Raw genomic sequence first — 26,260 nt, 5'->3', positions numbered from 1 at the left:
TTGAGGAGTGTCAGCATCAGGCAGAGCTGAGAGCCGTTCCAGAGTTGGGACCTCAGTTGTGGTCCACATGGCCATCTGCCTCCATGAGGGGTGCCTATGGGTAACTTCTGCCCTTCTTTCTTATACTCCCCACCAGCCTCCATCCTCCACCTCTAGTATTTCTAAATCTGTCCCTTTCTTCAGAACTAAACAACTAGTGATATTATTTTCTTGTTTGGCCAGTCAGGCTGCTTCTGGGGATGGGGTGGGAAGGGCATCCCCAATTGTTTCTGAGCCATGGCTAGTGTTTTTTACTGGGCTGGAGGAGAAACCATGGTGGCCTGATCATGCTGCTGGGACTGCTGAGGTTGCAAGCTTCCTATGTCTGTGTTTGGGGGTTTCTCCTTTCATGTGCAACCCAGCACATTGTCTAAGGAAGGAAGCAGGTGGGGACTGGTCTCTGCAATGCCTGGTCCACATGACTGACCACTCTCCCCAGGCTGACCCAGCTAATGTTCACACCAGCCATTTTTTTTTTCATACATTTTATTTTGAAGTCAGACTTACAGAGAAGTTTTAGAAATAATACAAAGAATTATTTTATATCCTTTACTCATATTCCCCAAGTGTTAACATTTAACTTGTTTGCTTTATCATACACTCTCTCACACACATATACATACTGTATTATTACTTTTTTCTGGAAACATTTGAGAGTAAGTTGCTGACCTAATACCCTTATTTCCCCAAAAAGTTAAGCATATATTTCCTAAACAAGGACAGCCTCTTTTATAACCACAGTACAGGTATCAAAATTAAGAAATTAATGCTGACACAGTACCTGATCTTATTTAAATGTTGCCAGTTGTTGAACTAATATCCTTTGTAACCAAAAACAAAAAAAAAAGAAATTCTGGCCCAGGATCACAAGTTGCATTTAGTTGTCTTGTCTCTTTAAATGAGCACAAGCCATTTACTTCATAGAACATTTTGGGTTGGCTTGTTTCCTTATGATTAGATTCCAGTTATGCATTCTCAGCAAGAATAAATGATATAGTCTCCTTTTGAGCACATCTGACCAGGAGGCCCATGATAGCATTTGTTACATGTTACATTCCAGATGACACTAACTTTGATCACCTGGTTAAGGTAGTATCTGCCAGGTTTCTCCTTATATAATAAAAGTACTAACTTTCCCTTTGTAATGTGTAAGTATCTTGTGGGGGTATACTTTGAGGCTATGTAAATATTGTTTCTCATACCTTTTTTTACCCACTTGTTTTTATCACCCATTGATGTTTCAGCACATTGCATTTAAATCCTTAGACTTCTACTTTGCCCCTGCCTACTCTCTTTGACCACCAGTCCACTGCTAGGAGAGAGACTGGAAACAGACCATTTACTTCTGATCCTCGGGGCCATTAGCTAGGGCAATAACTACATACAGAACAACACACAACAGCATGGGAACAAAAGCCCAGTGAAGTGGTTCCCACTCAGGGCACTAGAAAGTCAGAAAACAGGTGCTCAGTTTCCAGTAGACCCCCTGGAGCAGGTGGACCCCAGACTAGGACTTAAGGACAGGAAGAATTTGGATGACCAGAAATCTGGAATGGCATGAGAATCTGTGTCCATATGCCATATTTGAGGGCCCCAGTGAGACTCTGCCCCGAATGCCTGTCATCCCAGGAGCTCCCATAGTACTGGGAAGACCTGAACCACCAGGCTTTCTTTTGATCCCTGTTCAGAGTTGGGACAACATGGGGCAGAGAGGCCCTGCAAAGAGTGGGCCAGGCCTAGGGTGCTTCAGAAGAGGCCTGTAGAAGGCATCCCCGCCTCCACTCCCCACCTCTTCTCATTCATTCAGCAAACACTGGTGCATACCCCATGCCAGGTATTGAAGTCAATGCTGAAGACACACAATACTCTCAAAGGGGATGCTTTGAGCCCAGAGATTCTTAAGGTCACTCAGCACTGAGGGCAAGGCAGGAGCTATCTTCTGCCCAGAATCAAGAGCAGAATACAGTGGAGGATAAAACCCTGTGCCAAGCTCCCTCATTCTAGGCTGACTCTCATGCCCAGAGCAAGGATGAGGGCACTCACGGTCACACATCTCCTCTGACCTCTCTTCGCCAGTGCCCTTTCTCAGCACTTGGCAGAGAGCTTCAGGCACACTGAAGTGGGGCCAAATCCCTGAGACCCAGGCTGCCTGCTCACTTTGCAGAGGAGGGATCTGAGGCCAGAGAGGTCTGAGCCTTTCCAAGACAGGCCTGACTCCACTTTTCTGCCCTGTGGATAGGCTGTGTGTCTCTGTTTGAGGCTTGGAAACACAATCAGCAAAGAGGCTTTTGAGGCAAGAGCCATTATGCACGTGCCTTGAATAGGTAGCTTCTTCCAATGTAATATGAAGATTACGTACACAGCGTCTGCCATAAGGGAGACCTGGGTTCAAATCCCAGTTCTGGGGTTCATGTGACTTTCATACAGCATATAAACTCGTCTGTAAAATAGGGCCCAGGATTGCTGGGAAGGTTAACTGGAATGGTGTCCCTGAAGTAGCCAGGACAGTGTCTAGATGATAAGTAGATTGTTTTGAAACAAGGCCTTGTGTCTTCCCCCAGCATATTCCCAGCCTACCTAAGACATCTTGCAGTTCTTCAGAAGGTCCGGGGTCCTTTGTTCCTCCATGACCCCTCCCATGGAGTCCATGTAACACCCACGCACTCTACAAAACCTGACCCAGGTGTCTCCACTCTCCCAGACAGGGCCACTTGCCTTCCCTCCTCCGGGCTGTCCTGGGCCCCTAACACAGTTCCCACATGCTAGTGTGCAGTTGTCTTTTGCTTGTCAGGGAACCTCATGGGGAAATTAGCGCAGCTGATTTTGAATCCTGGCTCCATTACTTTCTTACAGTGTGGTTTGGGGCAAGTTACCTACCTTATCCAAGCCTGTTTGTTCATCTGTAAGGTAGTGTGATAGCACCTTGCAGAATTACAGGATTAGAGATAATACGCATAACATACCTCACACTGGGCCTGGAAGGTGCCCAGTGTGTGCTGTCTTCATCTCTTCACCTCTAATCCTTAGTGCAGTGCTGTGCTCGGTAGGTACACTACAAATATTGGTTCAGCAGGTTAGGGAACAAATTACTCCCCATGCCAAAGTAGTTTTCATTTTAAAAGCAGAACTAATGAGGCCTAGGTCTAACCCAAAGAAAAAGGCCTAACAATGGGATCTGAGACCTGTGTAGGACTGGAGTGCAGTGAGAAGCCTGGGGCACGTGTGTGGGATCTCCTTAGCAGAAGCCCACGTCCTGCCCATGCAGGGCAAAAATGACCCACAGTTGTCCTGCTCCTGAAGCCCCTCCTTGGTTTCCATGAAGAAAGCAGGAAATGGAAGGGAAACAAGGTTGACAGCCCCTGGGTCCACTGGATTTCCTGCCATCCCAATGCCCATGGCTCCCTGAGCTGGGCCCCAGGAATAGGTAAGGACAGAGTGGCAACGGCAACAATGAATCATGTTGGAGAGCCTGAAGACAAGAGGCATCTCTGTGCCTCAATCAGTGAAGTATGGGGCCTTCACAAATGGCTGAATTTTCCCCTTTATTTTAAAAAGCTTAATTTTTAAACATTTTTTATTTATTTATTTATTTTTAATTTTTTTTTATTTATTTTTGAGATGGAGTCTCACTCTGTCTCCAGGCTGGAGTGCAGTGGCACAATCTCTGCTCACTGCAACCTCCATCTCCCAGGTTCAAGCGATTCTCCTGCCTCAGTCTCTCCAGTAGCTGGGATGGGAGGCTGGCATTTTTCTGGCATGCGCCACCACGCCCGGCTAATTTTTTGTACTTTAGTAGAGATGGGTTTCACCGTGTTAGCCAGGATGGTCTCGATCTCCTGACCTTGTGATCCTCCCACCTCGGCCTCCCAAAGTGCTGGGATTATAGGCGTGAGCCACCATACCCTGCCAATAAGCTTAATTTTGTTATAAGCAAATTCTTAAGATTAGTGCAAACCCAGTTGAGCACCCCCAAGCAAGTTCTTAAGATCAGTGCAAACCCAGTTGAGCCCAGTTTGCACTGATCTTAAGAATTTGCTTATCATTTTCTCCGAAGTTAAGTGTACTGGGGGAAATGACTGACACAGCTCAAAAGGCTTTTGAACTTCAGGTAGCTCCATAAAATGTTAATAAATATTATATTTATTTCAATTTAATTTTCTCTCCTTGTTAATAATAAAAGCTCCCGTCTGTCCCTATAACCAGCAAGTGCTACCAGGGAGGGGGACTTACACACCCATTAGCAACATGTTTACTAACTTGTTACTCACCTTTAAGGACTCCAGCTCTATCAAGGAGAGAAGGGAAGAAAAGCATTGGTACCTAGATCAATATACATGCTGCCATTTCTTAAAGGTGAAATTGGGGTTGTTGAGAAAAAAAGTCAGAATAAAGAAGGTAGTAGGAGACAGGAGAGAAGGGCTGGAGGGGAGTGACTGTGCAGAGTTTACAACTGAGGGAGATGTGATGTAGAGATCAAGGGCACAGCCATGCAGATAGACCTGGACTTGAACGCTGATTCTAGGTAATTTAGGTGAGGGACTTAACCTCTCTGAGCCTCAGTTTTTGCATCTGTAAATTAGGGTAATAACATCTGCATCATAGAATTATTGTGAGAATTCGATGAGATTATAACTAAGCAGTTCTTAACGTAGTGGCTAGTACAGAGCAGCACCCCATAAAAGACAGCTACCCCCGTGCCTCAATGAATGATGCCCAAATGGTAAGAGGTGACTGGACGGCCCTGATGTCTCTGTTCAGCCAGTGGGTCCCAAGCATCCCAAGGCCTGGGCTTACCTCTTGGGAGTCACATGGGGCAGCTACAGGAGCCTGGGCACATCACTGCCTGGCTCTGGGTCTCCTCAGTGGAAATGAGGATGACAGCTGAGTTCCTTCCACCTATACACTCCATGCCCACACTTAAAGAGCAGGGTGAAAAAGAACTGGCAACACTGGCTGCTGCTAGGGAGAGAAATGGATGACTGGATTCAGGGGTGGGAAGAACTTCATTGTTTCCTTTTTCCTGTGTTTTGAATTTTGAAATATATGAATATTTTTTTCAAAAAAAAATAGATAAAAATTTTTAAAATGCAAAGACCAAATTAGTATGCAGCCTGAGGCCATGTGAGCCCAGAGGAGGAAGGATGCAGACAGCAGCAGCCACAGTTGCATTGGGAATGCTTTTGGGAAAGGAAAGGGCAAAGAGAGCAGCAGGGGCACAGCAATGTCAGCTAATTGGGGTCCCCAGAAAAGAGCAGTGAGAGGCAGAGGTGTGTGCACCTCAGCATGACAGGAATTCTCTGGAAGTGGCATAGACTGGACTTCACAAAAAAAATGACCTAAAGTGGTCTTGTGTCAAGTTGAAGTTTGCTTTTGTTGGGAGGTGGATTGTCAATAGAATGGAATTAAGAAAAGGGAAGGAGGATGGGATCGCAGCCTGAGCCATTCGTTCTGAGTGTCTGTGCTGTAAGAAATTTGCCGCTCTGATAATCCTTGGGGTGGAATGTAGCTGAGTGTGGCTGTCTCTTGTTCACTCCTCAGCACTCTTGGGGGTGGTATTATCCCCATTTTAGAGATAAGGAAATTGAGGCTCAGAGAGGTTAAGCAATGTTTCCAAAGTGACACAGAAGGTATTAGAGAGAACTGTGATTTGAATCCTGGTCTGAAGTCAAAGTCCCTGCCTTTTTCACTCTGATACCCTAATCTTTCCATCCCCTTCCTAGTCTGGGAAAGTCTTGGTTAGAGCTCCACAAAGGGCAGAAGCAGAGATGGAGATGCTCAGAGTTTCCTGAAGAGGCAAACAGTTAGGCTGGCAGGAGGAGGGAGAAAGGGTGATATAGAGGGCCCTGGGGAGCTGGTGCTGGCTCTCCAGGCTTTCACTCTGTCACTAGCAAGTCCCAGGACACCTGAGAATGTTGGAGACCAGAGACTGGCGGTAACCAAAGGGAGGACTTGAGGAGAGAAGGGAGGGCAGCTTAGAGAAATGGAGGGTCAGTAGGGGGAGGAAACTAGAAAGTTAAAATAAAAATCTTATATTTGCAAGCATTCATCTAGGGATGGGAGGGTGTGTTGACTATACACTTATTCCACATGCTATCACTACTTAAAGAGCATTTCCAGAACACCTGCCTCTTTGGGACATGCCTTCAGCCGTCAGTAATTTGTCCATTCCTTCCTTCCTTATTCACTCATTAATGCAGGAATGAATCAATATTGACTGACTATCCAACTGCCAGAACTCACTAGTCTGTTGAAGGTAGTACGTCAACAGTAGCTAATAATTTTGATCTGGGGGTGGGTTCCATTTCGGTAAATAGTCAAATGGCATTCACAGCCAAGTCTGATGCTGTCACTTTGCGCTGGGCCCCTTAAGCTCACTGCCATATTGTGCCTTATCCACTTTACCAAGTGGGCAAGCAAGGTGGGAAATGTTCATCTGTGTTTTACCCACTGTAATTCAAACACTAGCCCTGCAGACCCTGTGCTATGGGGATCTGCAGCTTTGCCTAGAAGAGCAGCAGCAGTCCTGGAGGATGGAGGCCCTGGCAGTGCTTGCACGAGTGGGGAAGCTCTAGTATGTCTTGTGTTTCTCTCCGTGCTTAGTATGAGGGACGGGGGTGTAATCCTGCTCAGAACAGGAAAAAGGTCAGATCTTTAAGAAAACACCGAGGGAGATGGAAATGTTAAATGAAAGGTCTCAATAAACATAACTTTTTCATACTAGCATCACAGATAGGAAGATAGAAGGAGGAGAAGAAAGAGAGAGAGAAGCTGTGACTACAAAGGTGTGGAGAAAGAGCTGGAAGGGCTTTGAAAGTGCTGCTGGGAACAGGTGCAGTTGCCCTGGGGAGGTGCTGGAGAGGGGCTGGGGCTCCCACCAGGAGCCAGTTCCACCCCAGGATAAGGCCCTGGTGAGGCTATGAAGGCCAAGTTCCCCAGGGGCTGCCACAGCAAGGTTACAGCTGCCCAACAGGCCAGAGCCAGCTGGCAGACATCAGTGCAGCATGGAAAACATTAAGGGGAAATGGAGGCATTTAGCAATGAAATGACTTGATACCTGGGATTTTTGTCAAACTAATTGTGAGTTGAGGTATGCTGAAGCTGGGTAGTGAGTACATGGGGATTTTTTTTTTTTTTTTTTTTTTTTTTTTTTTTTTTTGAGACAGAGTCTCACTCTGTCTCCCAGGCTGGAGTGCAGTGGCGCGATCTCAGCTCACTGCAAGCTCCGCCTCCTGGGTTCACGCCATTCTCCTGCCTCAGCCTCCCGATTAGCTGGGGCTACAGGCGCCCACCACCGCGCCCGGCTAATTTTTTTAAGTTTTTAGTAGAGACAGGGTTTCACCGTGTTAGCCAGGATGGTCTCGATCTCCTGACCTCGTGATCCACCCGCCTCGGCCTCCCAAAGTGCTGGGATTACAGGCGTGAACCACCGTGCCCGGCCCTACATGGGGATTCTTTATGCAAGTGTCTCTACTCTTGATTATTATGCTTGAAATAAAAAGTTTCTAATAATAAGCAAAAGGTCTTTTACAAATAGGGGTGCTATGAAGGAACCACACACTGCAGATAGGATAACAGCAAAGGAATAGAAGCCATAGAATAGAAGCAAAAATGAACAAGAATTTTGTCTTGGGTTCTCTTAACTAACACTGCAAATCAGGAGTTCTTAACCAGAGCTCTGCTCTCCATACTCTCCTTCAGGGATCCCTGAGCTCTCCATAATCATGTGCAAAGTGATCTAATAGTTTTCAGCAAGTTTTCAAGGATCTCTTTCCCCCAGAGGTTAATAAATTGTATTCTCTCTTAAGTGTGCCATGCATGTATCAGAAACCTGGTGCGCGGTTTTTACATTGAAGGTTTCTTTTACAGAACTGGAATGTTCATCTCTGGTTCCAGTGTTTTCAGCCCCGCTCTCAGTCAGCCATACCCAGAAGACAGCAAAATTGCCTGGCTGGTTTCCCAGCCCATCTCTGGTGACAGCTCCCAGGGTGCCTACAGTCTTTAGCCACAACACCTTCAGTGGAGGTAGGGGAGGACTATGTCCCAGAGACAATGGTATGCAGTGGGGAGGTGGACACAAACAGGAGAGGTCTAGGAAGGTCACTTGGGGATCTCCGGGAGGCTTCATGGGGTCTGAAAGAGTAAGAGGGGGTGCTGGGGGTTGAGGTTGTCCTCTTTCAGCTGTAGGTATGCAACAGAAATCACCGTGTTGACTAGTCTGAGGCTCGAAACCTAAAGACATCTCCCCACTCCCCAGAGAATTTCTTAGAAAACACCTTCCGTTCTTCTCAGGGCAGAATAATACCCAGTGTGACATTTAGCCCCTTTAAGCTAATTCTTCCAAGAAGTGCAACTCTCTAGAATGGACAGAGCAGGCTGTCACTTGGACTTGCAGCCCTGTTGAGCAGCAAAGGGGGGTTAGTTTAGGGGACATTCAGGGTCTCCTCAGTCCTTCTCTCTTGGAACCATGTCCACATTTAGGTCAAGACTTGAAGGCCTTCCCTTATTTGCTGATACATGAAGATCTTTCTCTCCAGCCTAATGCATCACAGGCCAGCATCAGAAGCACAGACTTAGCCCCTGGCCCTGAGAAGAGAGATGGGAGGAGAGGATGGAGCATGGGGTCCAGGCACTGCTCTGTAGCTGGGGCTCTGAGCTCTGCTCTCTATACCCTCCTTCAGAGGAGACAGGTGGGGACTGAAGCGACTTCCCCATCTCCCACAGCGGGGCACAGACTGACAGGCAGTCAACGACCCTTGTTTCCGGGGGCTTATCTTCTCTCCTCCAGGCATCTGAAGCCTTGCAGCTTCCCTGCCCCTCATTTGGCAGCCCTCTTGTCTTAGCAGTGGGGAGAGGTGGAGGCCCTGGGAAAGAGTCTGCCTATTCCTAGACCAGACTACGGGGCTGAGGGCAGGAGAAGGGAAGGAGGTGGGAGAGCAAAGATTGAGAAGAAGGTCTGTCCCAGGCCAGGACTGGGTGAAGGCATGCAGCTGGTGTGCAGCTGTCTGGGCTCTCCTCTCCAGACGCCTGCCATCCCTCTCCAAGTCCTGCATGGTGTCCTTCCTCCTTTGGAATGCTCTAATGCTCTTCCTTCCCACCCTGGCATTCAGGATCTGGAAACCTCTCTGCAGCTCATATCTAAGTGTAGGACAGGCAGCATGCCAGGAAACACCCCAGCAGAGGGCCCCTACTCTTCTTTCTATACCCCTGCCCCCACCAGGACCCTGACTGAGGGCCCAGAATCCTGTTTTCTCCATCCCTGCAAACTGCCAAAGCAGCGGGAGGTGTGAGGCCAAGAGCAAGATGCTTGCTGGTAAATTTGGAGTTGCATCCTCATCCTTCTTCCTTTATTGTGGCCTCTTTCCTCCACTGCCTCCTTCCCTAAGGTGTCACATAACTTCCCCCCAACCCAACACTTGCTCGGCCTTCAGGTCGGGTGGCCTCGGTGACCTCCTTTCTGTTCTGCTTGGACACTGTGGCCACCTCTTCCAGGAACCCAGAAGAATGAATTTGCAATGGGGACTTTCAGAGACACCAGTCCAGAGAGATTCTTCCTAGAGTGGAACAGGACCTCCTTTTATTGTTCCCATCACCTCCCAGAAAGAGCTTCACATGCTGAAACTCAGAACGAGGGCCTGTGTTGCAGATTCCATAAAGAAGACCAAAGGTACTTCCAGCGGGCAAGCCTTGGGGCTGTGAGGCACAGCTGGCCAGAGTCCGAGAGGCACAGACCAATGAAGAAATCTTTTTTTTTAAACTGTGCTTTATTTAGGGCTAAGCTGGAGAAAGCGTCATCCAATAGTTACAGAAGGTTACAAGGAGTTTTAGGGAGTTGAGTGTGAAAAGAGCAGTTGTACTGAACTGCAGCTGTTTTCTTTTTTTTTCTTTTTTTTTTCTTTTTTGTTTTTTGTTTTTTTTTACATCTGGACATCCTAAAAGGAGGAGTCAAGAGAAAAAAAGAAAATGAAAAACAACAACAACAACAAAATTGACAGAAAGAAAGGAAAGGCAGGAGGCCCTAGAGGAACTGGAAATTTGTTCTTCTAAAGGGAAACAATGGTAGGTCTGAGAACCCCCAGCCTCCAGATGATCTGGACATCAATGTGAAGGAATCGAGGCAGAATGCCAAAGCAATCTTCCCAAGGGTGCAAATAAATTATAATAAATATGTTATACTTTAAAATATATGTGTTCTTAAATAATTCAGTGTTTTTCTGATTCTGAGTTTTTTAAGCAATGTCTTTAACTGCTCTAAAGTCATTTACCAAAGATAAATATCGTGCTTTCATTAAATAGTTTTCCTTGTTTTTTTCTCTATCATTACAATTAAAAGTCCTACAAAATATGCAAATTTATTTACAGAAAAACAGAGCCGGCATCATTTAAACATCCCTGTTTTTCAAAATTCCTTGTAAACAGTTTCAGAAATTCTTCAAAGATTGTTTATTTTTCTCTCTCTTTTTTAAGGTTTTGTGTGTGTGTGTGTTGTCTAGTCGTTTTAAGATGAAAGTTCCCAGTTCTCCCTTGCCCGGAAAGTCTCTGGAGCAAGCGTGGAAGGCGAGTGAAGCGGAAGGTGAGTGAAGCGCGCGCAGCTCCCGGAGGGAAGCAAGAGGCGAGGACGACGGCGGCGGCGACGACCCGGGCAACGCGACCGTTCCCGGCCGATGGCGTGGCCTCCACCGGCGACAGGCAGCCAGGCGCCCGCAGGTGTGGGGCAAGTTCGGCCTGGCCCTTGGGGACAACGGCGTCCGACAGCACTCGCGGGGAGAAGGGGTTGATGCTCTGTCTAAACTCTACAAAAGTACAGTCCTACAACATCTGGGATTTTAGCAGTAATGCTAACTTCTATAGCTTTTTTTTTCTTTTTTTTTTTATTTTTTATTTTTTGCTTTCCTCTAATTTTTCTTCTATTATATAGGTATTTTAAACTTTTCCTTTTTAAAATTCTGTACAACTATTAGGATTTTAAGAGGGGGAAGAGTTAGAAGCATTTACAGACTTTTCACAACAATGACCTTGCTTGGTAAGTCCCGTTTGTCCCCTCTTTGTTTTCTCACACTCCACGGTTAATGAGTTTTAAGATTTGTGTTGCTTTCCCCAAATATCCACCAATTTGTTCACCTTAACAGCTCCATCCAGACATAGAATACAGAAAACCATAGGAAAGTGTCATAGACTTGGATGAGGGTCATCAAAGCGCCTCTCAAAGTATCAAAGAACTATTATCTTGCTGTTTTAAAAGCACTGAAGCGTTATATTTCCTTTTTTTGTTGTTTTTTTGTTGTTTTTTGGTTTTTTTTTAATTTTTTATTACATTTTTTCATAGAATCGCTCTAAGCTGTTTCAAGAACAGCCATGAGGCAGGAAGGAGGGGGTCCTCCATTCCCCCTCTATTTGACATAGAGCTACACATCTGCAATAAAAAGTTTGGTCCTTTGGTCCCTAAATAGCTAAAGGAATGACAGATAGAGATGCTCAGTGGCGGCCTCCCAGCCGCCCCCTGGGGACCAGGCCCCACACACCACTTGCCCCAGCCTGCCTCAGGCGCCCATGGGCTGGAAAAGCCCCGGGATCGGTAAGCAGCGTCTCCTCCCAGTTCCCAGCCCTTCAGCCTCCCCGTCTGGTCTCATGATATTTTGTTTTAAAGTTGCCTTTTGTGTGTGTTTTTTTTCTCATTTTTCTTCATCTTCTTCTTATGTCATATATATATTTTCCCCCAAACACGTGCCCTCTGAACTCCATAGACGCTATACTTTCCTTGAAGAAATGTTACAGTCACACAGACAGTGTCTGGAGTCTTCAGCTTGATTGATATTGGCTGATATGTCAAAGGTGTCATCCAACAGTTCTCATTTATAAATATATAGAGAGAGAGGTTTGTTTTTTAATGTAGCCCGTTCAGCATCCTGCCCTAAAATGAAGAAAATCAGGGCTGATTAAGCCAAGAGGGAAAACACAAACAGCATCCAAACACCAATAGGAACCTGCCTCAGGGGTTAGGATGGGAGCTCTAGGGGATGGTGGGAGGGAAGGAAGAGAGACCAGTATGAGAATTAGTCATGATCATGATACATTAAAAAGAAATATACTCTTCTATTCAGAGTAGAAACCACTGGGAAGTCTAGTGGTGATGGTTGTAGCTGAGGTTTCGTTGTTGGGAGGTTCTTGATTTGGGTTACTTTAGCATTCTGGATTGGGGGTTGCTACATCTAAGGGGAGAATTTGGGACTGTGGGATATGAATTCATAATTAAACTTGTCTCTGAGAGATCTAGCCCAGATACAATATGTATACAGAAGCCTAGCAAACAAGATAGCAAAAATCTAGCAGCCCAGCCCACTCCTCCCAGCTCAAGGGAAAGAAGGAAGACACATCCGTGACTCAAATTTTGTAGAATCCTTGCCCAGCTTCCAGCCAACCACTTCTTTCCCGGGGTCAGTAACTATTTGCGAGGCTGTGTATATATATGTATATCTGGATATATGTGTAGAATATATTCACCTGCACATATGTGGATATACATGGATATGTGTGTATGTATATGCATATATACACACATACACACACATAATACTTTTCTCATACATGCCAGGGAATTTAGAGGAAATTCAGAACTTCAAGGGAGTGGATGGGAAAACCTAAAAAAAGGTCAGAAGAGATTTAATTATCAAACTTAAATAAATTAGCTCAGACAGTGTTTGATTTTGTTTTGAATGGTGGCTTTTTGGTGTTTTGTTTTGCTTTAAAAAAAATCATGATCTGACTAGAATCAGAAGGCGAATGCTTAATCATTGTGAATTAACAAATGAGACTCATCTCCATTCTAGCAAGCAGCTTCCACTTATACATGGGGGTGACTGGTTACATCAAGAAAGTTAGAACTGCAAAGCCCCCACTTGAGGGGACAACGTCATGCGTATATCAATCCATGCTGGCAGGTTTTTCACACTGTTGATTCAACAAACAGCAAACCGTACACAGCAGTCTAAACAATTACAACACCAAATAAAATAATAATAAAATTAAAAAACACTTGTCAAGGACCCTTTTTCAGTTGTAAACAAAAAGGTGCATTTTGCTTTTGTTAGTACTGTTTCTTCCAAACCAACCAAAAAAACCCTCCCGAGCCCCCAGTCCCCAGCCTCCCCTCCCCACATTTAATTTAGCAGAAGTGGTTACAATACAAACCTTACAATTGTTACCGGGCTCTCTTGCAGAGGCCTCTGGCTTTGTACTCTAGTTTTTTGGTTTAGAATTTTGTTTTTATCATTCTGTTACTGTAGATATTTTGTTTTTGTTTTTTGTTTTTTTTTTTTTTTTTTTTTCCCTTTGAAGTGAGATTGAAAATAGCCTAACTGGAAAGACCAGACCTAGGATAGTGTCAATTGAAAAAGGCCCCCAAATTTCTAGAAAAAAATAAAATCACAATATTTTCAAGTGCAAGTAAATCAACCACGCATAGATATTTTTAAGATGTTTTCCTTATTTTTAAGAAAAAAATAATGGTTTGCACAGGTAAATGATCCCATGTTTGATAATTCAGGAATTCATCTTTATTTTGACTATTTTTTGTTCTTTTGTTTTGTTTTTTTCTCTATGTGACATCTAGAGAAGCATAAAAAAACGCTGAACAAGAAAAACCAAACAACAGAAAGTAAAACCACTGCAAGCACCAAGAACAAAACGAAAATGAGCACAGCAAAAAAGATTGTGGCAGCACAAAAGTCAAGAAAATGCACGTGTGATCATGACTGGCCAATCATCAACTGATACAACATCCAAGAAAAACGCTCCAATCACAGCACCTCCACGAAACTTGACGGCAATTGTCATGCAACCGATTCTTAGCCTTGTTACATGACGCCATCATGTCACACTGTGAACTTTGAGTTGATTTGAACTTACGGATGGGGGACTTTTCTCCACTCTCATGTGATTACGTGAACTTTATTCCTAGCTCAGCGCGAGACTGTGGTGGATTTGACTGGCCCTGGTTGGGTTGTTGGAATTTGATTGAATGACAAAAGAAGAAAAGATTTATATATATATTTATATATGTAGAGAGAGAGAGAGAGAGAGAGGACAAGAGAGTGTGGGTGGGGGAAGGAAGAGGTGGGGCAGGGCAGGTGGGGTTGGGGAGTGTGGGAGGGCAGGGAGGGCTGGGATTCAGGTGAAGGAGGGCAAGGAAGAAGTTAAAACAAAATTAAAAAGAAAATATATTTATACAGCACCAGACCACAGCATCAATCTAGAAGCTCTGATGAGAGAACAGCAGTCAAATCATAAGAGAACTGAAAAGAACTCAAAGGATGGAGTAAGCCAGCAGACAAACATGGGCACATCAACACACACACGCACACACACACACGCACACACATACACACATACACACACACGGTTGTTTATGCAGACACATGATACACTGTGAACAGAAGCAGAACCTCACACAGGGCCACTAAGGGCATCCATCATGCGTTGGGGAGGGGGGCATGGGCGGTTTGGCAAGGGGGCCAGAAAAAAATAAAACAGCCCCTCAAACCACCTTGGCCGGCAAGCAATCTCAGGGAGCAGGCACTCTGGTTTTCATCACCCTTGATTCTTTCTCTCCCCTAGGGGTGGCGCTCCCCCCCTCCTCAGCTTTCTGTGACTGCAGCCTGTGGGCCAGCAGGGGATGTCTGTCAGGGTGGCCCTGGTCAGCTGGGTAGGTCAGAGGCTTGCTACAGTAACTGCTGTGTCCACGGGGTCCATCTACAAAATGCTTTGCTGCCGTAGTACCACCCAGGCTGGCAGCAGCTCGGCCCTCCCACCCTGTGCACCCACCCTGGCCACCATCCTAGAGAAGGCTACAAGGGCACCCACTGTGGAGGTTATGGCCCGCCCCCGCTTCAGCTCCACCTCAAACTACTTTCCTCAGAACCTGAGCAGGGTTCATTTTGAGATTTGGGGTAAAATTCATCAATGTTCTTGGAATTCTAGAAATATGCCTTGGCACTACTAAGTTCATCTTGCAATTGCCTTCCCCTCTTTCTTTGCTCACACTCTTTGCCTTGCTCCCAAGTGGCCTGTGTAGACAAACTGAGGCTGCATCTAGGCACATGAAGCCCTTCAAAGGTTCTGCAGCCCTGACCCATAAAAGGGCCACATGGGGGGGCTGGAGGATGCCCTGCAGGGGGCCACGTGCAAGGCTGGAGGGTCCCCTGCAGGGGGCACAGAGGTGAGCGCCTCCAGCCTCTGCTGCTCCCACTCTTGCTCTGCTGACTTCCCCTGCTCCCCACACCGTCCTCTTTTCCCACCCCCTCACCCCACACCCCTCCATGAACAGCTTTCCAGCCTGGCCCACTGCAAGGCCCCAACCTTCTGCTTTCTTTCCTGGTGGAGCCCTAAGTGGTTGAGAATGAGCTTTCTTCCCTATCGGGAATCATCAGATGATTCAACTTTCAGTTGACTTCTCCACCCCCTCACCACTTCATAGTCCTCTGCCACACCTGGGATTTGGGGTCCCTAGCTCCACGCCTCCCCATAGTTATCTTGAGCTTGCACTGGATGCCCTGCTCCCCTGTGGCACTCAGGCCTGGGCCAAGGCCTGTGCGCCAGGTTGATCTGCAGGCTTTCAAGGCCACAGGCTTCTACATACAGCGGACTGAATCACTCTCACCTTTATGATTTCCTTCAGGGAGGGAGGAAGGGAGGCCTGGGATCTTAAAATGTCACTGTGGATGAGGGGCAAAGTAGCCGAGCCCAAGCCTGGCCTCCAGCTCCACCTTCACAGACGCACCCCAGACCCCTCCTCTGGAGACCCAAGCCTGCCTGCCCACGAGGGCTGGGTTCTTTGTTCTTCCAGCATTGGATCTCCTTCCCCCAGATCAGGGACCGTCCCATGCCCACCAAGTCCTGAAATGCCACTTCCAACTCCTCCCAAAAGCCCTTAGACCCACCCAGGATGGCCAATGGGCAGGTCCCATTGGCATGGGAGAAGAGGCCTAAGGAACTAAGGAGGGTATTGCCATCAGATGGGAGCTGTGGCAACTGCAACTCAAGGACTCCCTGGGACTCTCCTCTTTCCCCCTCCATTCCAGCCCTGAGCCCCTCATGGGCATTCACTCCTTCCCACTCTGCCTACTCTTCTCCCAGTTTTAGAGTACAGCTGCCTGTCAGGGCCAGGCACTGTCCTGTGTACTGCAACACAAACCTGAATAGCACATAGCCCCTGTCCCTAAAGCTCAATCTAGGAAACTTCCTCACACACACCCTCATCTCTCACACATGCATGGCCCTAGACACATAATACACCCTCACACTCAGTCCCTGAGGAGCCCCCAAGACTCCACAGGCTCAGGCTCAGCTGGCTACTCTCTTCATTAGGATGCATCTCCTCTTCTGCCTATAGGGTGACCCCTTCCCGGCCACTCTCGGAGTGGAGGCTCACAGAGGCTCACAGCCCTAGATGTGGCAATGGGATCACTGACCAGCATGGTGAAGCCCAACTCACCAAGCTGGGTGAGGAAATTATGGCGAGGCTGAACCAATTCAGGTCTCAGGTCCTAAAATGAGCTGGACTCAAGCAAAGGAGGGCCAGGCCCAAAGCCACAGCCCAGCCCTATATAGGTCAGACTCAAGCCTGGACCCGACCCTCCCCAAAAGCATACTCCAAGCCAGAGTCACAGGACTCACTGGGGTCAGGACAAGACGCTTGGTGCACTCTCCAGCCATAGAACTGGAGTGCTAGGAGTCTGAGAATCTGGCCTGCTGCTGGGGCCCAGTGTGTCTGGTAAGCGGTGGCAGAACAAGGGGCTCAGAGGCCAATCTCTGAGCTGGGCGGGGCCAGGCTGGGTGTGTTCTGCCCGCTGGCTGTGGACCTGGCCACAGGCATGTTTTTGCCTACTCTTCCTGCCTTTGCTTCCTTCCTTATTTAGTTTCCTGGCAAAGATTGCTTAGAGAAACTCCCCTCTTAGCACAAGCCGCCAGACGGGTAGGGCAGTGGGGAAGCAGAAAACCAGCTAGGAAGGAGAGTCACTGACTCCAACCCTGATCCCACCCCACCCAGGACCTTGCTTCATGGAACCAAAGCCCAACTGTACTCCCCACAGCTGCCCTGCCTGGGCCCCTCTCCTTCCCCCAGGTCTGCCCCACTCCCTTCTGACTTGGCCTTAGAAAACCTGTACCACCATGGGGCAGCTGCCCTAGCCCTGAGGTCCCCCTTCCACCTCCCACTTTGCTCCCAGCTATGGCTGGTCCCTCAGCCCCTGCTCAGGCTTCCTGCCCTTCTGAGCAACCCTGGGGCTGCAGCTCAGGACTCAGCACGAATGAATACCCTTTACTGGCCTGTGATAAGCAGCCAGTATTTTAGCTGCTGTTTTGTGCCTTTTCCTCCCTCGCTGGCAGTCCAAGGGCAGCTACTTCTCACTGCAGTCCCCAAGGCTGCCTTGAGAAGCTCCCTATCTCTTCTTAGCACCCTCCTTCTATTAGAACTTCCAACAGTCTTGGGCTGGGAAGCCTGACAGCACCATTTGCTAAAATGCTGTCTAAATGAAAATTAAATGTCAACTTTACTTACTATAGGAGTTATGTCACATCGTAGTTTTTTTACAGGACTGCTTAGTAGAAAGGAGGTGGTTAGATGGCTGACCCCAGAAAAGTGAGGTGTCATACGTGTTCCCTCAGGACATTCAGGATACTCTGGGGTGATGGGTTGGGGTGAGGGTAGGGTGGGGCTTCTCATCCTCACTCGAAGGGAGGTAGGCTCCCTGGCTTCAAAGCTTGGCTCTGCGACTCACTAGCTGATGGGCAAGCTACTTAATCTCTCTGTTCCCCATACGTGAAATGGAAATACACTACCTGCCTTATAGGTAGTTGTAGCTATGTAGTTACGTCTCCTAGTTGTTACCTCTCAGCAGTGCCTGGTGCGTGGTAAGCACTGTGTGAAGGTCTAGGGTTCTAATCTTTCTGCCCTTTGCATGCCCTGGTGGAAGAACCCACTCTGTGTTTTAAACCACTCCTCCCAAGCCCCATCCCCAACTCTGAATGCCAGCTGGTTCAACCCTGTGGGCACTTCTGACTTTATATCCCAAACAATAAACCTGCCTTCTCACTCCTTCGTCTGGGAATTCCTCTAACCTGGAGGTTTTACCCTGGCTTGAGCCAAGGAGCCTAAGACAAGCGACTTTCAGGGGTGCCCCTTGGAATCTCAGGGCATGACCTGGCCTGATTCATATCCCCCTACCCCCAAATCCTCTAGTTGACTCTAACACCTTAGTTTCATTAATGAGAAAAAAGAAGTCCAAAGAGGACAAGCACCCTAACCCAGGTCACACCTTAATGGCAGAGCTATGCTGATTTAAGAAAAAGTGTTTTACATATAGAAAAAGCAGCTTTCTTGAAACCGTCCCTCCATTCTTATGGAAATGCCCCCATCTGCAGGCTGCCTCCTGGTGTCCCTGTGTGCACAGAGCCAGAAGCTCCTTGAGGGCAGGGATGGTGACTCATTCATCCTTGCATCCCCAGCACTGAGCCCAGTGCCTGGCACAAGAAGGTGCCCCAACTCTGAATAACATGTGTGTTTGCATCTGGACACAAGCCAGAAATGGGCAAGGATGGGAAACCAGGAGGCAGGAAAGACTGGTTTTGCTTTTCCAGGATTGCAGAGAGTGGTGGCACAAGCACTCCCCCAGAGAGAAGGCCCCTGCTCTCAGAGGGTGAAAGTTGCTACTTCTGGGCGGAGGAAGGGTGTTCTGCTGGTGTCCGTACCCCAGCACTGGGTGGAAGATTTGAGGGGAGACTGAGAAGCTGGAGACCTCCCTCCCAAACTCTGGACTCTGAAACTCAGCTTAAATGTGTAATTCTCACATGCCTGATCTTTCTCCCAATCTCTGTTCTTCCAGTGACTTGGGCCAAAAGCCTGGGACTCATCCTTGGCTCCTCTTTCAAAATACATCTAGAAATTAATTCCTTCACATCTCATCAACTGCTGTGATGCTGGACTGAGTGGTCAGTGCAGTAGATCTATGCTTTGGCCCCCTACAAGCTATTATCAACATAACAGCCAGGGTGACCCCACTGAAATTCAAGTTACCCGTCACTCTTCTGTTCAGAACTCTCCAATGCTCTCTCCATCTCCCAATTCAGAGAAGAGACCAAAGTCCACATAGTGACCTTCAAGGCCCCACACCAGGTGGCCCTCCTCACTCTCTCAGCAACCCAGTCTCCTGCTGTTCCTACCCCACTTTGCAGCCCCACCTTGCAGCCTCCATGCTGACTGTTCCCTCAGAGGCAGGGGCATGGCTGCTCCCCTCACGTTCTATGCTCCAATTCACTTCCTCAATGAGGTCTACACTGTCCATGTGGTTTAATTGTAGCCAACAATCTTGACATACTAGATCATATTCTTTGATCACATGTCATTGTTTATTGTCTGTCTCCACCTTCTCAGTCTTGCTCACTGCTGAATCCCAAGTACCTAACACAATAGCTGGCACACAATACTGCTGAATAAATGGAGGAACATGGGTGGGGAGGGGCGCTCAGAGGGCAGCAGGGTGCTGAGCTGGAATGGCCCGAAGGGAGCCTTCACCTCTGCTCTGTGAAGAAGCCGAGGCTGCAAGAGCCACAGCAATGGGGGTAACCAGACTGAAGGTTGACTTTTGATGTCCTGGGGTATCTCCCCCCATTCTTTCTACCTGGGGTATCTCCCCCCATTCTTTCTGCAAGAAGCACTTTGCTCAGGGGAACACTTGGGCTGGAAGAGGCGTGGCTGACTGCGTCTTCAGCTCCTAGGCAGGACCCAGCCCAGCAGAAAAGGTAACAACTACCACTCATCAAGACCCATGTGGGGCAGGCAGGCCCGGGATCTCAGTGCTGTACCATCACCTTCCTCAGCTGTCCTCCCATCCTGCTTTGTTTCTCAGTCAAGTTCCCTTTGAAAGATCCTGTCCTTCCTCTCTTCACTGAGCTATGGGGAAAGGGAGGGGTGCAGGGGTCAAGTGTCTAAAGACTATCAGCCCTCCTGGAAGAACTGGGGAGGAGAGAGCTGGGGGTCAGGGAGCAGGCCCCGCGGGCGGCTGCAGCTCTCCTGGGTAGAGCCTGTTCTGCCCCCAACCTCTCTCAGCCTGAGCTTGCCACCTGTTTACCCCAGGGTTCTCTGGCCAACAGGACTGCCAATGTAGACCCGGAGGCGCAGGCCCAGGCCTCGCCTCACCCGCCCGGAGTGGCTCCCTCACTCCTGCCCCTGGTGGCCCTGCCACAGGGAGATGGCCAGGCCCATTTCTGCCGGGGTGACGGCAGCTCTGCGCCTGGCCGGAGGCGCAGGGCGAGGAGCAGGTTGAGCCGGGCGCAGCGGGTCCAAGGCACCAGTGAGGGTCCGGCCCACGGAGGCCGGAGAAGGCGGCGGGTCCGTCTGGTTCCCTCCCAACCCCCGTCCCCGCGCCCCGGCCGCCCCCGGTTACCTGTGCGAGTCCTGGTCTCCCCCGGGGGACGCTCCCGCCGGCGCTCAGTACGGGCGATTGGCGTCTTTGGGCCGCTTCAGCTGCACCTTGAGCCTCTTCATGCCGATCTGGAAGCCGTTCATGGCCTGGATGGCAGTCTGCGCGCTGGCCGGGTTGTCGAAGCTCACGAAGCCTGGCGAGACACGAGGGACGAGGGCCTGGGTTTCCACGGGGCCGCCCGGGGCGCTGCCGGCGGGGAGGGGTGGGGGGACAGGGGGGCGGGGCGGGGCGGGCCTGAGGCTCCTCCCCTCGGTCCCCGCCCCCGGCCCCGCCCCGGTGCCCGCCCCCCTCCAGCCCGCGCACGCGTGCGAGGCTCCTCCCCGGGCAGGCGCTGGCGGGGTCCCGGCTCGCTGACCTGCGCCTCGTCTCTGGCCGCGTCACTCGCCCGGCGCCCGCTCCCCAGGTGGGGCCCGCGGCCGGGCGGCGCTCGAAGAGGCGCCCGCCCCCCACCCCCGCCGGCCCCGGCACCTCAGCCCTCGCCTTAGCGGGAGAGGGCGGACACACCTGCGGGTGGAGGAGTTTATTGGACACTGTCCTCCCTGACAGGAGGGGGCCTGGCAGCGCGCGGGCACAGGGTGCCGGCCTGGGGAGAGAGACGAGTGCGAGGGGCCGGGAGGGAGGCGCCGCCGAGAAACTTCACCGCCGGCCCGGCCGCCCCCCTCGCCAGCGCAGGTGCCCGGCCGTCGGGGGAGGCCCAGAGGCTGAGCTCTCGCAGCCCCTCCGCCCCCACTCCCGGCTCTGCCCGCCCCGCCAGGCTCCGGGTGGGCCCTAGGCGTCACCTCGCCCAGGGCGCCGTCGGCACCTCTCTTCCCCACGCCCTGTGCTGTGCACTAAGCACGCACCAGCTGACATGTCCGCAACAAGTAACAAGACCATCAGTGCAAATCAGGCCACAGGCCTCCGTGCAGAAGCGCTTCCCACGCGTTCGCTCCTGTGCCCACATGGGATGCACAATCTTGCGGCTCCCAGGCCCAACCGCGCAGGTCCCAGATGGGCACGGGTCATGTTCCCAAAAGGTCAGAAGTCACCTTTGGGGAACTCGGAATGCATCTCCTTATACAGACAACATTTTACATCAGCATTTCCCAAACTGGCCCTAATAGGTGCTCCTCGAGAAAGGTCTTGTGTGGTCAGGAGATTTGTAGCCAGGCCCACTGGGCCAGTCCAGCATATCAACAAATAACGTCCCCTCCCTCACCGAGATGTAGTAAATTAACTTTTATAGTTTTGTTTAATCTAGTATTTCCTTGAATTTATTCGACTTTAGAGGCCTTTTCTCCTGTAAAAAGGACTTAGATCCTGCAAAATATATGAAAGCTTGGCGAGATACCGAGGCCTTCCCATGAACGTGCCCGTTGTGTACTGGTCCCCAAATGGCCATTAGGTATAAGACAGATGCACAGCCACCCCGGAGTGAAGTAGAAGCCGTCTTCTCAGTTAACTGTTCGTGGTACCTCGGGGCTGCCTTGGGACTTCTCTCCAAGAAAGAGAGCCCTTCCTCACTTTCCCTACCTGGTGGCTCTTTTTCCCTCTTTCCCTCTGCCCCAGATGCTGCCTCCATCGTCTCTTACTTTCTCTCCTCTCCTTCCTGCCTTGCTCAAGTTTGCTCTGCAGCCGAACAAGCACAACAATTGGTCAGCTGGGTCCAGAGCAACAAAACCAACCTCTGTATAAATACAGATACCAGAATAAATAGGGAGAATTTCAGCTGATCCATAGTCGGAGATTCGCCTCCAGCCATGTTTCCACCAGCTCCCCCTCAGCCCCTCCTGGCCTGTCCCCACCTCCACTGACCTGTATGTCTAATCCCTAAAGTCAAGTCCTTAGTAAACTGGAGCAGTTTTCAAATATGTGAATTGTGTGTTGATACTGCTTTCCCCAGAATAAGGAAGGTGGCTGGACAAAAGCTGTCCCTGCCAGGACAAGGTAGCCTGACTATGGGGGACATGCTGCCCCTCATTCCTCTTATCATCCACCTCAGCTCAAAGGAGGGAGGGGAAAGAAGATAAAAAGGGCTGGAGGAGCTGTCTAGGGCACAGGTGTAGAGGCAGGCAGAACCACTGTGTGCGGGGAGCAGAGAGGAAGTTCTGGAGAAGGGCAGAAGCCCAGCCTTCCGGTAAGAGTTCAGAGCTCCCCGGAAGCCCAAGAGTTGAGGAGGAGTCCAGGGTCCAGGGAACTTTTCTTCCTTTGAACTGTTATTAACTGGCTAGCAGTCAGAGCAGGGTCTCTCCCCTGCAGACTGGAGGCCCCTGTGGCAGGGCTCTGGGCACTGTCACCCAAGTTCATGCTTCTAGGACCATCTTCCTTCTTCCAGAGCTACCTCTCCTGCCCTCTTCCTACCCTCAGAAGGTTTCTTCTCCCAGGCCCTGTGGGAAGACCCGCAGGTAGAATCCCCCCATGGTATCCCCCCAGCCCTCCTTCTGACATAGGAACTTTTCTGCTTGACATGCCCTCATGAAGGTCTCTGGAAGATTCTGCTCATAAATTTACATGTATGCTTATAAAGAGTGAATGTGGCCTTCGAGGAGTTCTCTTTAACATAGCGCCACTTTCACAGCAAAAATAGCACTTTAAGAACAAAGGGGACCTAGCACTTTCTGAGAGTCTGCCCTGGGTAAGCTCCCTAACAGCATCCCTGGGGCAATGATTCAAATCCCCTTTTTACAGAGGAAGCCAGTGAGGCTCACAGGGCTAAATGACTTGCCCATGAGGGAATGCTGAAGTTAGGTCTCACTTTATTTTATTTTTGTTTATGTATTTATTTTGTTATTTATTTTTGAGACGGAGTATTGCTGTGTCGCTAGGTTGGAGTGCAGTGGTGTGATCTCGGCTCACTGTAACCTCCCTTCCTGAGTTCAAGCAATTCTCCTGCCTCCACCTCCCGAGTAGGTGGGACTTCAGGCGCCCGCCATCATGCCCAGCTAATTTTTGTATTTTTAGTAGAGATGGAGTTTCACCATGTTGGCCAGGCTGGTTTCGAACTCCTGTCCTCAAGTGATCTGCCCGCCTCGGCCTCCCAAAGTGCTGGTATTATAGTCATGAGCCACTGCGCCCAGCCTAGGTCTCACTTTAAAGGCCTCTGTGATATTGGCAGAAAGCTCAGCTGCCTGGTGAGAGAGAGAACCCAAGTGGCTTAACCAGGAACAGCTGGGCTGGACCAGCAGCTCAGGAGTCTATCCTTTTTTCAGGGCTGGTATGCTTGACATCAGAAATTTGTTCAAGAGAGGAGAGCTAGATTAGAGGTATACAAGGAATGTTTCTTTAAAAAGCAGGAAGAAAAAAATGTAGTCCTGGCTAATTTAAGTGGGCTAACAGCTTGAAGAGGATAGTGCTTAGAGTAGACTGCGAGGAAATGCCTTTGGAAAGCCGGGCTGCACCCACACCCGGGACGGTGCAAATGAGCCAAGTCTGGCTATGGCTGGAGACTAAACCTGTTCCAGCAGAGGCGCCCAGAGCTTCCTGGGCTCTCAGCAGTGCTCTTCTCATTTATGTAACATTTGGGACTTACTTAAAGAGCAGATGCAACTGATTTCCAGCTTGTTGTTTTTACATACATAATTGTAATTCATAAGGAGAAATACCAAAGAGTGGAGGCCCGCAACCCTGTCTTTTGCTTTGGCTTTGTTTTTCCACACCCAGAGAGAAATGAGCTGCTGGGGCAACTCCATGCCATTGAAAGACCACAAGTTCCCTGTGGCAGCTCCAGAGGGGAAGGGACAATGGTGCAAAGATCTTGACTACTTTGGGGAACGTGTTCTGAATCCTCAAGCCTTTCATGATTCCAGAAAGTTGGACTCCAGAGTGGAAACTCCTTAGCCTGTGCTTCCTGATGCTGCACTCCTGTCTCCTCTCCCCTCCACCACCCCCAGGCTGTGACCTGGGTTCCCTGGCAACACAGCCTCCTACTCTCTCCTCCCAGCCCCAGAATCTGGGGGTCAGCCTGGAGATACTGAGTTTCTGGCAGACTCGGCTCTGGTTCCATATGTGGCTCTCTGGGGACTGGACTATTCAGTCCTCATGACTTATGAAAGGGTCTGGCCCAGAAGGAAGGGCTGATGGAGAAGGATGAGGAGGTCGGAGGGCAACAAGGAGGAGTGGAGGAGAGAGGGTGAAATGAAATTCCAGGAGGAGGTCTGACGCTTCCTAGATAGGGTTCCCAGGCTTAGCAAATAAAAACACGGGATGCCAGTTACATTTAAGCTTCAGATCAACAATAAATACTTTTTTACTGTAAGTACATACTTATACTAAAAATGGATACTTTGTCTATCCGAAATTCAAATTTAACTGGCCATCCTATATTTTATCCGACAGCCATACTTCTGGATGCTTCCAAGTTTTCCCTCTCCCATCTAACAGCATGCCCTGGGCACATTTCCAGCAAACTGTATTTTTATTACTCTCAGCTCAAGGATCTCCGACCGTTTCCACTGCCTACTACACCCCACAAAGCATCCCCATCTGCGTAGTGGAAACCCCCCAGCACAGACAGCGCACCCCCGTGCCTGGTCTCCCTCTCACTGTCCTCTGGCTCCTCTCACCCCAGCCCCACGCCTTCCTCATCCAATTCTCCCCACCTGGAGTTCCCTCCCTTTCTTTTTGTGTATTTATATCCATCTGCCTTTCTTGTCGCTTCATTATTAGGTGCCTCGCAGATTTCACTGCTGTAAACATAATTTTCATCTAAGCTCAGTGCTTAGGCTTCCTGAGGGCAGGGACCAGTCTCCTCTTCCTGACTCCTCAACAATACCCACCTCTGGTGGCCTGAGGCAGGTGAGTGGGGAGGGCAGGAGGGGAGCAAAAAGCAGGGTAGACAGAGAAGGAGTTGGGGCAGGACAGAAAGCTGGAGAGAGGAGGCCAAGGGGCGGGCAGGAGAGGGGCCTGGCTAGGTGATTGCCCTGTCCAGGTGTCACACTCTGCTTTAGCCTCGGGGCTCAGGCCAGGCCACTCTCACCATGAGAGGAGAGGGGCTACTGGGGGAATGGGTGTGGCTGGGCTCTGCCTGCTGCCCCTCCTACCGCTGCTCAAAGCGGCCCCTTTCCCTTCTCAGTCGGTTGGAATTTGGCTGGAAGAGGAAACCCATTTCTTGGACTGGGAGTGGGAGATGGGGAGCCAGGTGGGGTGGGTAGGGAAAGCCAAGAAGCAAAAGGAGTAGTGGGAGAGAGAAGGGTGAGATGAGGCTGGCAAGGGCCATGGAGCAGCTGGGGCGGGGGCAATGTGAAGGAGCAGGTTAAAAGCAGTCGGACACCAGTAGGTTGGTGTGAGCACCGCCCTGTCCTAGGTGAAGCTAATTGGTTTGTTATCTTTACCCACCAAAGCATTTACTTTGGTTAGTCGCCCGATCCACAAACACTTTCGAGGAGATGACATTACCGAAAGGGAGGAACATCTGCATCAGCTCAGCGTCCCCAAACTCCTGGGGCAGATGGTAGATGAACAGGTTACAGCCCTCGGGCCCTGCGGTGAGGGGAGGGGGTGGGCGGGGGAGGAGGGATGGCGGGGTGGGGGAAGAGAGAGACAGAGGAGAGGTGAGCGAGTTAGGCAGCACAGCAGGGAGGGGTGGGGGCAAGGTTAGGAGGGGGGGTCTCATTCCAGATCCAAGGGAGCCCCAGAAGAGGCAGGGATGCTGAGCCCCAGGTCTGAGCTCCGGTCTCTGCTCTGCCCTTGGGCAAGTCACTGAACCTCTCTGTGCCTTGGTTGCCTTTTCTATAAAATGGATCTGTAGCAGAGTCTTGGAAACCCTAGGG

The 26,260-nt window shown here is 49.7% G+C and overlaps 3 protein-coding genes across 29 annotated transcripts in view; 1 reads left to right on the top strand and 2 right to left on the bottom strand.

Annotated features, from left to right (window-relative positions):
• KIAA1328 (KIAA1328 ortholog) overlaps positions 1 to 10,076 on the top strand; it is a 912,897-nt gene extending 902,821 nt beyond the window's left edge. Inside the window, exon 12 of the transcript XR_007721060.1 lies at positions 7,906 to 10,076. The gene's annotated coding sequence lies outside the window, so the exon portion shown is untranslated. The remainder of the gene's footprint in view (positions 1 to 7,905) is intronic.
• The window catches only part of TPGS2 (tubulin polyglutamylase complex subunit 2), an 821,754-nt gene that overhangs the window by 444,103 nt on the left and 351,391 nt on the right, over positions 1 to 26,260 (bottom strand). The window lies entirely within an intron of this gene.
• CELF4 (CUGBP Elav-like family member 4) overlaps positions 9,975 to 26,260 on the bottom strand; it is a 320,949-nt gene continuing 304,663 nt past the window's right edge. For 8 of the 27 annotated variants that reach the window (XM_050767269.1, XM_050767270.1, XM_050767271.1 and 5 more), the window contains exons 11-13: positions 25,887 to 25,970; positions 20,475 to 20,646; positions 9,975 to 11,947 (exon numbers count right to left, since the gene is read on the bottom strand). In XM_050767269.1, coding sequence (XP_050623226.1) covers positions 20,519 to 20,646; positions 25,887 to 25,970 — 212 coding nt within the window. In that variant the 3' untranslated portion in view covers positions 9,975 to 11,947; positions 20,475 to 20,518. Of the gene's footprint in view, positions 11,948 to 13,941; positions 14,027 to 20,474; positions 20,647 to 21,017; positions 21,097 to 25,826; positions 25,971 to 26,260 lie in introns of all 27 variants that reach the window. The other 19 variants (XM_050767262.1, XM_050767263.1, XM_050767264.1 and 16 more) reach the window with 4 other exon arrangements.

The sequence above is a fragment of the Macaca thibetana genome, chromosome 18 (genome assembly GCF_024542745.1).
Source record: "Macaca thibetana thibetana isolate TM-01 chromosome 18, ASM2454274v1, whole genome shotgun sequence".
In the NCBI taxonomy this organism is placed as follows: Eukaryota; Metazoa; Chordata; class Mammalia; order Primates; family Cercopithecidae; genus Macaca; species Macaca thibetana.
This window is presented reverse-complemented; position numbering and strand designations above follow the sequence as displayed.